We start from the raw sequence: 12,664 nt of genomic DNA on the forward strand, positions 1-12,664 counted from the left end.
GTGGGTTTGGGGCTCTAACTCATTGAGTTTCCCTAACAATCTGTGATGTTGAGTATCTTTTCATGTGCTTATTTGTTTATCATCTTTGGAGAACTGTCTCTTCAAGGCCTTTGCCCATTTTTTATTCAACTTGTTGGGGTTTCTTGTGTGGTGGTCGCTGAGTTGTAGTTCCCGTGTGTTCTGGTTATTTCCTGCTTATCAGATAACGTGTGCAAATGTTTTCTCCCATTCTGAGAGATGCCCTGACAGGATTTCTCTGGATGTTGAGTTGAGAGTAGGCCGGAAGGGGGTAAAGATGGAAAGGGTAGCCCATTACCTCGTTGTTGTTGTTCTGTACTCGATAGGTTGTGTCTGACTCTTTGTGGCCCCGGGGACTATAGCCCACCAGGCTTCTATCCATGGGATTTTCCAAACAAAAATACTGGACTGGGTTCCCATTTCCTTTTTCAAGGGATCTCCTATGTTGTAGACAGATTCTTTACCACTGAGCCACCAGGAAAGCCAAGTTACCTGGTTTTCTTAATATTTCTGAACTAGAAAATTTAGCATCACCATTCTGTGGTGTCCTGATCCTGTGGACCCTGTCTCTGTTGCCGCCATCTCTCACCTTGCCCCCTGGGACATAGACGCCCTACTCCACAGAGGCTCTTGAGGCCTCGCCTGATGTCCCTCTGCTTCTGCCCTCCCCGTCTCTTGCCTGCATCCACACCCGCCCCCCACCCTGGAGCTGGCCCCCGCAGCCTCTTCCAGGCAGAATCCACCCCAGCTCCCCTCTCCCTCCTGGCAGATCTCACCCATCCTCACTCCCACGCTCCGTTGTTCCCCATCTCCATGGCTGCCTCTTCTGCTCAACAGGGAACTCTTTCCAGCGTGTGAAAGAGACCCGTCTTCATCACAGCATCCTTCCTCCAGCCTGGGCCTGGCACAGAGCGGGGCCCAGAACATGTTTGATTCGGTGAATAAATACACAGATGAGAGAAGAAAGAAGGTGTAAGATGAAAGAGACAGGGAAGCCTGAGCGGGGGAGCGCTGGGGGTGGCCTGCAGCTGTCCCGTGGCCCCTCGGACTGTGTACAGTCGGTCCCTCTTTATGTGACTTGGGGCCGGCAGCGCCCCTCCCCTTCTTTCCTTAGACCTTCTTTTTCCTGGCTCCCTGGTACTGCATTCAGAGTTCCTGGATGAGGCTCAACTCTGTTCCCTTTATTTCTCCTTCTTTTTTCCCATACTTTACATAATAAAGGTTTCCTTTTCTATTCTTTTTTTTCTTCCTTTTTATTTGGGAGTCAGAAAACTGAAGAGACTATCTTTATTAAGAACTTAATAAAGAACTCAAAGGAAGTAGTTTGGCGAGGGGAGCATGAAGGGAAAAAAAGTGGCCTTTCACTCCAGGGAGATTCTGCTGTGCGTAAAGGGAGCTGTACCCTCGTAAATGGGTTTTCGGGTTCAAGGCCTGGGAAAGATGGGAAGAAAACAAAGGCATCAGCAAGAAGGCCCAGAGCTTCTGGGAAAGAAGGCCTTGTTTATGCCTGTTGAAACCGATTTGGTCAAGTGTTTGTTTAAAAGAGATGCCACTTGGTGAGCGACGCCTGGCTCCCTTGTGTCGTGTTCGAGACTGCTTGGATTGGCTGGAGCCCCCGACACTGTTTACTCAGAAGCCGGCCCCAGTGAGCGCGTGGAACCAGAAGCACAGCGCCCAACTCCACGGGGTCTGAAATATCTGGATACCAGGATCTGGGCTGTGGCAGCTTGAATCCTCCAGGCAGAGCCAGACCCACCAGGGGACTGGCCTGCTCCTTCCAGCCTTGGTTGGCATTTGTCAGATTTCTGCTGATTAATAAATACTGGTTGGTGGGTGAGACCGTGGTGTTTTTTAGAAAGAGGATCCAAGGACAAATAAGTCTCAGAGGGAGGTGAACACTGAACACATATGTGAACATCTGCCAAAGACAGCAGTGTGATTCAGGTGGAACCATTCATATTTCTAAAGTAAGGGGGTGTAGCCCCATCTTCCAGATGAGGAAACTTGAGGAACAGAGCTGTCAAGAGGGTGGGGTCAGAGATGCAGGGGATTCTATTCCAGTTAGACCCAGCGCTGAATTCCTGTTTCCCTTATTAGGCTGGCAGGATTCTGCACTTTTTTTTTTTAAACCCTTGTGCCTGTCGACACGCCTGGTACATGGTAGGTGTCGGTAAAATGTGAAGTGTGTAATGATGCGCTCAGTTGGATTAAATTGGATGCTGGGCTCTGGTGCCTGCATTCTTGTGAGTGATGGGGTTGGCCTGGATTCTGAAGATTCTAGACACGAGCAGCCTCAAAAGCTGGCTGGTTGCATGGGGCACATCCTCTGTGGGAAAGTGTACCAGTGAGCTCTGAGTTCTGGTCATGCCAGGCTGCTCTCCACATGGCCAAAATATCACTCCCATGTTCCTGTCCTTGGGGAGAGCAGCCTGGCTTAGAACTTGGGCAGACAAACTTGTCACAGGCAAAGAATTTAATGTTCCGTCTAGTTTCCGGCCTGCAGGTAATAATAACCTGATGGAAAGAAGGATGGGAGACCTCATTTGCAAGTGTCATAGCATTTGTAATTCTCTGAAACTGCAGGGGGAAAAATGTCTAGAAGTGTGGAGGAAAATAGTTTCTTTGCAAAATGACATGTTGGACTCACCTGCCCTGTGTGTTTTAGGCAACACAACAGGATTCGCAGCGTGGAGGGGAGTCAGCTGAAGGCTTACCTTTCCTTGCAAGTGTTGGATCTCAGCGTCAACAACATCACAGAGATCCGGAGCACCTGCTTCCCACACGGACTGCCCCTCAAGGAGCTGTAAGTGCATCAGGTCTGCCTGCACTGGCCAGGCCTGGACGCTGGTGGATGCCTGGCTGAGTCCGTGGGCCAGGCACATGCCTGCCATCTGTGCCCTCAGCAGGGCAGGGGCCCCAGGTCCACAGTCCTCTGTTAGCCCATTTTCAGCATGTCCAAGTCAGCGGTGCTGTTCTGACTGTACACGTGGGCGAGGGAGCTGACCTGGGGGACAGACCATCTCAGAGAACCATCTCGCACTAAAACGTGTGGCTGTGTGGACCACAAAGCCAGGTTTCTTTCTCCTTCCGGGGGCTGCCCCCTAGGTGAGCTTAGAGAAGAGATGGGGAGTAGTTAGGTGAGTGACAGCGGAGGGCGGCCTCTCTGCAGAGACTCCACCAGCCAGTGCCCACCTGTCCTCAGAGTGCTCTCGACCTGCTTCGTCGGATTGTTGGTCTGTTTCTGTTCTGCCCTGTCTCATGCCTGCTGATGGCAGACAGAAGGAAAACAGTCAAAACCTAGTTAACCCGCTGCTTGTTGGTAGGAGAAGATTATTTTAGGGAAGAAACAGAAAACTCAGGCTAAAGAGGCGTCTTCAGATGACATGTGAGCCCTCATCTCTTGGGTTACCACTGAGTACTCTAAGGGCTGTTTGTGAGATTGGTTTATGGGTCATTGTGACCCATCAGTTCAGAGACCAAGGCCGGGCGCACAGATTTTTGAGATGCCCGAGGAGCAGAACAGTCTCTTTCTTAGGATGCATCAGGGTGCCTGAGGTGGAAGCGGGAGGCCTTGGCCAATCCTTCAGCTGATGGAGTGGTGCTCAGCCCCAGTGGGGCTTCCGAAGGAGGTCCACCAGCCACCCCCCACCACCCTGCTTGGGACAAAAACACCTCCCCTGCTGAACTGCCTCGCAGTGACCTTCTCTTTCTGCACGAAAGCAGGGGGACTCTGTTTTGGCAGAAGCTGGCCGGTATATCTTCGTCACACAGACTGTTCTTTAATCTGGAGTGTTGAGAACAAACAGTCCAGCTCCGTTTGCAAAGAATCCTCATATGCCCTGTGCTGGGCCTCTGCCGGATGGAGATGAAGAATGCCTCCTTCCCTTCCCAACTCTGATGTAGAAAATTCTCTCTGGTCTCTTCTCTTTTGTTTAAGGCACAACAAGGCAGCATCGGTACAGGGAAGGTGGAAGGAAAAGTGTTGTGGCCCCACTTCCTTTCCCTCTCCCCCGCTCGGAACCATTCGTGTGCAGTTCTCCTTCACTAGAATGTTTCTCTGACACATTTGAAATGATTAAAATGAAATGTTTTATGTACATTTAGAAGTCATACAATGGGATCCACTTCAGAATTAAAGGCCATTTCCCCAAATTGTGAAAGCCTCTCTGACCTTGCCTCACAGTGGACTCTCTGCTTCCTAAGGCTCTTCTCACCAACCTTGAACCCTGACCCTTGGGTAGTGGCTGGCACAGAGGGACTCCTGCAGCAGCCCAGCTGGAGTGGAGGCCATTGACCTCCCTCCTGGAGCAGTCACCCTGGCTGAAAGCAGGGTGAGCTCTGGGCTCGAACAAGCCAGGCCTCTGTCACGTCTGAAGACGGTCCTAACACCTGAGGCTGGGAGCGGAGATGGGCTTTGCAGCATCAGGATGACCAGTGTCTCATTGGAAACCCAGCCTGCTGGGTGTGTTGTAGCTTGTTTTCCCAACTCAGCCAGGTCTGGCGTCTGTAACAAGACAAGGAAGGCCTCCTACTGACCCCTGCATTTTCTCTCCTGAATCCTTCCAGCAACCTGGCAAGCAACCGGATCAGCACCCTGGAATCAGGAGCATTTGATGGTCTGTCACGGTCACTGCTAACGCTTCGGTTGAGCAAAAACAGGATCACCCAGCTTCCTGTGAAAGCATTCAAGTTACCCCGGCTGACACAACTGTGAGTCCAGAGACCTGTACCGTAATTAAGCTTAGCCAAACTTTATGGAGACGAGTTCCCCAAGGAGTGTTCCAAATGCACCCGCTTCCCGCTTCCCTTGCTCCCCTTCGGTTGGGCTCTGCATAAACTACCACTGATGGCCCTGCGGCAGCACCTAATAAAAGCAAATTAGACGCTGGGTCTGGAGCCTGCAAACTGCCCCAGGTTGCTGAGGAAAGATCCTCTGAGGATATGCAGGCCGGTCCTCTTCAGCACTTTCCAGAACACAGTGAGGAATCCTGCTGCTTAGCTGACCCTGGCTAACACATAGCCTGTGTGGACTGGAGTCCTTATTTATTGTGAGGTTTCTGTGTGTGTGTTTTTTTTTTTAAGGAACCCATGTAATCTGTCCAGTGGCCATTATGGGGTCCAGTGCTGCTTGAGCAGTTAAGAGAGGAACTTAGTGTAGCCAGAGGTAGGAAGCAAGAGGTAGGGTCACTGTTTTCATCTCCTCAGTCTCATAAGGTAGTTGATTGGCTTTTTTTTTGGTAAAGAAAGGATGTGTTTGTTTAGTTTTTTGACTACCACAACTGACCGCACTCCTAGAATGGCCCAGGGTTTGGAGTCAAGAAAACCTCTATTTACCAAAACCTGACGGACTGCCTGTTCCCCGGTTTTTTGCCTTTCCAGCGTCCTTTTTTTGGTAGGAGAAAAATGTATTTCTGGAGAATACACTGATACTGGAGCTTTGGTTCAAGCAGAACGGGCTACTCAGGGGCAGGTGTGGTGGCAAGACGGGGTGCTCCCCTCTCTCTCACTGCTGTGCTCTCCCCGCACACCAGGCCGGGGGTCGCAGAGAGACTCCCTGATAGTCAGGACCTGGTGTGCGTCATGAGACACTGCAGAAGAATTTGGGGAAAACCGAGGGCTCACTGGTCAGGCTGTGTTCTCCCTTCCCAAGTGTTACCAATGTAGCCAGCTCACCCAGATTCCTGAAATCTTTTGGTTCACTGAGGTCTCATCACACAGGGGCCGGAGGCCCATGAGTGTGCTTCATGGTGGTTCCAGGCACCTCCTCCCGAATGCAGTTGGTGGGAAGTTACCACCAGTATCTAGTGGTTCGAGTTCCTGGGTTGACGCATCTGACGGTGGTTTCTGCCGCTGAGCTAAGAGATGGCTCACCTAAGACATTCATACCCTGAGTCACACCCTGTCCTCACGACAGAGTCACGGTTATGGGGGAGGAAATAGGAGTGCTTGCTCATTCTGGGGTGCAAGGGGACCAGCTTCTAGGAGCCCTGGGCTCCCTTTCACATGTTAACAGTGGCCAGTTAGTGTCTTGGGCACACGGGCTTCCATGGTATGTCTGTGCTGCCGGGGACCTCCTCCTGGGATTGTCCCGGGGGACCACCTGGTGATGGCTGTGGGGGGGGCATGGGTAGTGGATGCTCTGAACTGCTGGCCTCCTCTCTTTAGGGACCTCAATCGGAATCGGATTCGGCTGATCGAGGGCCTGACATTCCAGGGGCTTGACAGTTTGGAGGTGCTGAGGCTCCAGCGAAACAACATCAGCAAGCTGACGGACGGTGCCTTCTGGGGGCTGGCCAGGATGCACGCGCTGTGAGTCGGCGCCGGGCGCCGGGGCTCCTGCAGGCCCTGAGCGACCCCCTGGGACTTCGGCTGAACCCAGTCCCTGCCCTCTGGGACCTCAGCGGTGGCCCTCCTCAGTGTCTTTGGGATCTTTTGCTACCTCTTGGGGTGTTTTCCTTGCAGGCTAGGATAATCTCTTGGGAGAGTTTCAGAGGATTTGGTAAAGTGAGCTGGTTGGTGAGGATGGAAGGCAGGGGCCGCTTTGCTGGGGCTGTTCCCCTCTTCCATTTCCACTCCCCCTGTTACTGAATGCACGCTCTGGTGCCCAACTCACAATGTGGCCAAACAATACTGCAGCGTCAGACTTTGGAGCAGAGAAAGGTTTATTGCAGGGCCATGCAAGGAGATGGGTGGCTCATGCCCCAAGAAAAGCCAGAGTCCCAAAGTGTTTCAGGAAAGTATTTTTAAAGGCCAAGTGAGAGAGGAGCATGGTTGCTTGTTACAACCAGCAGCCTTGGTGTAGGAATCCCTTGATCTTGCAGCCATCCATTGTAAGTCAGGTCCTGATGTTCAGTAAACCTCCGACCAGACAAAAGTTATTCTTAGTTCTGCAACTTCTTGTCTCTAGATGAGTGGAAAAGCGTCATATGGCCTAGTATTCTTCATACTCTAGGCAGCATTCTTAACCGGAAGCAAAAGAGATAGAATACGAAGGTTAAAGTACAGCGAACATCTATTATGGAGTCAGATTGTTCTTCCTGATTATACCCCTGCCCCCCGCTCCTTGGCGGACAGTGCGCTCCCTTCCCACATCCTCTCCCCTCTCCCACACGCCACAGGAAGTTCCCTCTCCCTCTACTTCGGTTTTGACAGTCTTTCTTGATGTGCAGGTGGGCCAAAGAATGTATAGTTTGTCCTGAGAGATTTATTTCTGTTTTGTGAGCTAATCAAGCCCCTCACTGCAGATGTTCCATTTCTGTCAAGGGAGCACTTGCTCCAGCCAGATGTGGACAGTCTTGGGGCTTGCCGGCCTAACAGGGGAACAGAAGAGCGTCCGGAGAGGGTCAGACGAGGCAGTTACCAAGCTTCAACTTTTAAATATTTACATTTGTTTATTTTTAATCAAAAGAAACATATACTCAATAGTTGAGCAAAATCAGATAGTAAAGAAAAGCAGTTGTTGCCCAACCCTAGCCCCCAGTCTCTCCCCCCACTCCCAGTTCCACTCACAAGAGGCAGGCAGTCACTTCTCATCATGTTCTATCTTTGTGTTCTATTTGTAGTTCTGCTGGTTGCTCCTTCCAAGTTCATATACTAATACCACTTACATTTTGGTGTGTCATCATGAGATTTCTTGCTTTATGGTCAGTGATTTAACTTGCTCAAGACACGCCGAAGCCCTTCGGTCTGCAGGTTACACCATTCCATCTGTGTCCTTGCTCAATTATCTTTGCAACTGAAACAAAAACCAGAAACTCCAGGTCCAGTTCCATCAACTCCCTGTGCCTTCGTCATTATCTGGAGCATCTCTCAATGTGCATACCTTCATACACACCCACACACACGCACACACACATATTTTGTAGACAGCTTAGCCTTGCGAAGCTTTGCTTCTCCCTCTCTTCATTGTTCACCTTTGCATAACTCTGTCTCTTTTATATATTCAAGAATACTTGTCCTTGACATCCTTAAAACTGTCATTTTAGACTTTGGAAGCCAGGTGGTCGTGCACTGGGTGGGCTGGGAGTCAGAGTGCATTCTCAGGAAAATATAGAGTTCTTAGCACATACCATTTGGTTTTCCTGTTGAACAAATTCATGCAAGTTGGGGGGTGAAGGAAGAGTTACCTTAGAGGTTAGTTATAAATTAAGGGTTCACGTTTTGAGCAGACGCAGGAAACAGACGATGTGAAAAGCAAAGCCCGGCTGCCCGAAGCCCTTGTGATTGTGCGTGTGGAGCAGCATATGAAGTAGTAGCTTCTGGTCACAAGGCCAGTCCTGTGAGGTGGCGCATCGTCTGTGGCCGCGCTGTCGAGAAGACTGGTGGTAACTTAACATCCCTACTTACTGAACTTAAACAGGAGCTCAGTTCTCAGCAAGAAGCTGAAATTCTGACCTGCGTTTTCTGCCTTCTCAGCACAGCCCTATGTAGTCAATACTTCTTGGGCATCTCCACTTCATGGTTGTTCAGGCTCCTCCAACCAGCCAGGTGACAGAATTGAGAATTAAGTCGCAGTATTTCAACCCCAAATGTCAAGCCATGTCTTGGCACAGTGGCCCCAGGCCCAGGCTTGGTTCACCTAGCTCTGAATTCCAGCCCCTCACTACTGGCTGAGCTGAGGAACAAGTCTTAGGTTACCCTGCTTGTCTCAGCCTCAGTTTCCTCATCTGTAAGACAGGGATAGTGATGAGAGCTATCTCCTTGTCTTCCTCTCTCTGCCTTGAGTGGGCCCTGCCTTCTACTTTGAGCTCCTTGCCCGTGTGCTGCTGGCTCGCTTGTATGCCACTCAGAAGGTTGCTTCTAGGAGCTTCCCTGTGGCCTGTGAGCCCCCGCAGCTAGCCTGAATCCTCACCACCATCTGGGTAGCTTTGTCTCCCTGCCACCCCACAGGTGTGCGCACACACGTCAGTGCACACCCATCACGAGCCCCTCCAGCAGTGTCAGGTCCTCAGTGCCGCCTGGTGTGATGGCAGGGAGCGGCTCCTTCGCCGTCAGGTGGGCGGGTGGGTGCGGGACCCCCGGGATCTGCACTCACACTCACCGCACGGGGGGCTGTCGCGGCAGGCACCTGGAGTACAACAGCCTGGCGGAGGTGAACAGCGGCTCGCTGTACGGCCTCACGGCCCTGCACCAGCTGCACCTCGGCAACAACTCCATCTCCCGGATCCACCGAGACGGCTGGAGCTTCTGCCAGAAGCTGCACGAGCTGTGAGTGTCCCACCAGCGCTGCGGGTGGCGGTGGACGCACCCGGGGGTGCCTCTTCCAGAGCCTGGGGAGCCCTGGGCCCCGTGACCCACAGCACAGGGGCTTGGGAGGAGTGTTGAGGGCCTGTTGCAGAGCGGGACTCCAAGGACCTGAGAGCCTGACTCTCACCTATTCTAGACTCTGCTCCCCATTTCAGATTAGCAGGGACCACTGTCTAAGAACAGCTGTTTTGAGAGCCTCTGGCCACAAACGGCTGCAGCCTGTAACATGTGCTTCTGTATAGAGAGCGGCTACAGGCAGACCTCAGTGGTACTGTGCAGTTAGTCCCAGACCACCTTGTAACGCTTTTGGCTCCCCAGTACATAGAAAAGTGTCTTTTTGCTACACTGTAGTCTGGGAAGTGTGCAGTAGCATTATGTCTGAAAAAATGATGTACAGATCTTAATTTAAAAATACTTTATTACTGAAAAATGCTATTTATCACCCAGCCACACAGGGTGCCAAAATCTTCAATTTGTTTAAAAAAAAAAAGTGTAGTATCCTCAAAGCGCAGTAAAGCAAGTTATGTCTATATTGGGGCTCACAGAAAAGACAGTGAACCCGAGAAGTGGTGACACGTGGACAGTAAGGAATTTCTATGTGTTTACCATGTTTAAACTTAGTACTGAGTCTTTTGCAGGTTGTGTTTTTATCTATTTGTCAACATTCTCCCCTCTCCCCCCTCCTCCTTCCCCCTCAGCCCACCCCATACTGACCTGGAGTTTATATTTCAGTGAAGTCCATCATTACCTAATGTAAAAATCGATAGTTGTGTGTGTGTGTGTGTGTGTGTGTGTGTGTGTGAGAGTAACCCTTTGGGTTTGGCTCCCTGCCCCCTCCAGGCCGTGGAGCTGCACGGTATCCTCACGTGGACTGGGATGGCTTCTGAAAGGCTCCCCTTGGGCCAGGACCCCACTCAGGAGCTCCCAGGACCCTTGGTTTTCCACGGTCCGGGCATCGGAGCCGTGGGGAAGCAGGAGAGGTCTTCTCATCCCCCGGAGCGCGTGCACTTGCACAGGCGAGGAGCCTCCCGCCCGCTGAATCGAGGAGGGTGTGTGCCCCCTGCTGCTGAGGCAATGGGGAGGGGCGCCTCCTCCTGCCCCCCTCGGCCTGCCTTCTGTGCCCTTCAGAAGGGTCAGAAGCGGTGACGGGAATGTGTCCTGACCAGCTTCACACTGTGTCCAACACCCAGGTAACCCTGGAGCCAGATTTAGGGCTGCTTTCCACGTGTGTGTCCCGCCCCTCCTTTAAGCTGAATTCTTTAATTGCAGGTGAGGATGTAATTTTGATCTCCTGCCAGGTCTTTGCAACTGACAGACACCATGCCTGACTTCTCCAGGAGAGAAAAACTGTCACTCCCTGCTACCTTAACATACTTACTAATCTCCGAATTTATTTTCCTTCCTCCTGCCCCAGCCCAGAGTTCCCATTTTTTCAAGGACAGATGACTAATACGCTAGGTCACAACCCACAGCCACATCAGAGGTGCAGGGGGTGTGCTGGGAGGAAAGTTTGATTCTGACGCTCAGAGAAGGTGTGTGATTGGAGGTGTGGTCCTGACCTGCTTACAGTAGGGAGATCATGCTAAGAGGCTGGCTCAGGTGAGGGCAAGGAAGCCTGGAGGGACACTGGTCCCAAGGGCGCCGCCCAGGTGAGGCCTACAGTTCGGTGAGGAAGTCTTATTCCAGGGAGTGCCTGGTGGCGCCCTCTGCTGGCCGAGGGCGGAGGCTGTCCGGCTGCCTCACTCATTGTGAGAACCCGCTGGGGTCCCATCCAGAGTCTCTGGCCACAGCCGTGAGAAGTCTTCCGTGGCCTGAATCAGGACCAGCCACGGACACGACGTGTAGGAAAGGGTTGGAGCCTTGTGGTTGCTTGTTGAACGACCCTGTTTACAGATCTCCTTCCAAGAGTCAAGCTCCATGGGCATCAAGCCGTGGTGGGTTTCTAGCTCTGAGACCACTTTGCCCTCAGGATTCTGGTGGCCATGTCCCTTCCCACTTGGACCCAGACGACTGGCTGACCCGGCTCCACCGTCGGGAGAGGAGAAGGGACAACACCGAGCAACCCAATGGTGATCACGTTTGCTCTCCCCTCCCGTTCCTCAGGATTCTGTCCTTCAATAACCTGACCCGGCTGGACGAGGAGAGCCTGGCCGACCTGAGTAGCCTGAGCATCCTGCGCCTCAGCCACAACTCCATCAGTCACATCGCGGAAGGCGCCTTCCGGGGACTCAAGAGCCTGCGTGTCTTGTAAGTCTTTCCCCGTTGGGTTGATGGGAGAGCAGAAGACAGCAAGCCACCTGCTTCACTGTGTTCCCTTCTCACTGGTCTTGAGTTGCAGTTAGATCCACAGCTGACTTGTGATGTCTGCCACGGTCTCAAACTTTAATATCATAAATCAAAAAAGAGCTGGTTGAGCAGAAAACTGTCCTTCATTCCCCTTAGGGTGGTGCCTAGAATGATGAAGACTCAAACTCTTCTCCAAGCGCTGGTTCCCACATTACGCGTGATGGGACGTGGGGTCCAGCTGCAGGAACTTCCCCAGACTGCACGCTGCCCCCTGGGACAGCAGCCCAGCCGGGGGGCCGTCCTTGCATCCTGAGCCGTCCCACAGTGACTCGAGGTTTTGTCCTGAGCGTTTTTATCTGAGCGAGGGCAGTACTGAGGCGTGTGTCTTGGGCTAGCATCTCAACTTCTTCAGCACACACTGTGCGTTCAGAAGCCCACGTCCACGAGAGGTGACAGGGGAGCCCTGTGTCCCTGAGGGTCGTTTAACCCAGCGGAGGTGGTCGTGTCACCTTCCTTGCAGCAACCAGTGAGGTGGAAGGAACTTTCAGAGCTTGCTGCAGGGCGCTTTTGGGGACTGAAATTTTTCAGCCATTGGCTTCCAAGAACTTCCAGGCAACAGAGAACAACCAGCCAACCAGCTATGGGGTGGGGGTTGAGAGGGGAGCGCATCTGGATTTCAACAGAGGGTTGTGGGTCCTCCCTCCCAGGCCTGCCCCCTGCAGAAAGAGCGGCTGCTCCAGCCTGATGGGGAGAAAGGCCCTTGCACTTGGCAGGGAGGGCTGAGAAAGCTGTCACGCCAGGCCGTCGCTGGGGAGTGAGAAAGAACCCGGACACCAGGCTATTCAAGCTGGGGTCAGCCTCCGAGCCCTCGCGGTGCTGACTGACACGGCCAGGATGTTCAGATGGCGCAGGCCAGAGAAGAGAGAAAAAACTCTGGCAGCCAGGACTGGAGCAGGGGGACAGGCACACAAAGCCGCAGCCCCGGGTCCCGGGTGTTTCAGGACAAATAAGGAGTAACGGATGAGAAGGAGGAGGCCCTTCCAGCCTCTGAATCGCAGCTCTCTGCACATGCTGCTGTAAAATAAAGGTCAGAGCAACCAACGCACTCCACGGT

The 12,664-nt window shown here is 52.5% G+C and overlaps 1 protein-coding gene across 5 annotated transcripts in view; it reads left to right on the plus strand.

Annotated features, from left to right (window-relative positions):
- LRIG1 (leucine rich repeats and immunoglobulin like domains 1) overlaps positions 1-12,664 on the plus strand; it is a 112,072-nt gene that overhangs the window by 76,508 nt on the left and 22,900 nt on the right. For all 5 annotated transcript variants that reach the window (XM_070455707.1, XM_070455708.1, XM_070455709.1 and 2 more), the window contains exons 4-8: positions 2,684-2,821; positions 4,585-4,728; positions 6,184-6,327; positions 9,082-9,225; positions 11,368-11,511. In XM_070455707.1, coding sequence (XP_070311808.1) covers positions 2,684-2,821; positions 4,585-4,728; positions 6,184-6,327; positions 9,082-9,225; positions 11,368-11,511 — 714 coding nt within the window. The remainder of the gene's footprint in view (positions 1-2,683; positions 2,822-4,584; positions 4,729-6,183; positions 6,328-9,081; positions 9,226-11,367; positions 11,512-12,664) is intronic.

The sequence above is a fragment of the Odocoileus virginianus genome, chromosome 26 (genome assembly GCF_023699985.2).
Source record: "Odocoileus virginianus isolate 20LAN1187 ecotype Illinois chromosome 26, Ovbor_1.2, whole genome shotgun sequence".
In the NCBI taxonomy this organism is placed as follows: Eukaryota; Metazoa; Chordata; class Mammalia; order Artiodactyla; family Cervidae; genus Odocoileus; species Odocoileus virginianus.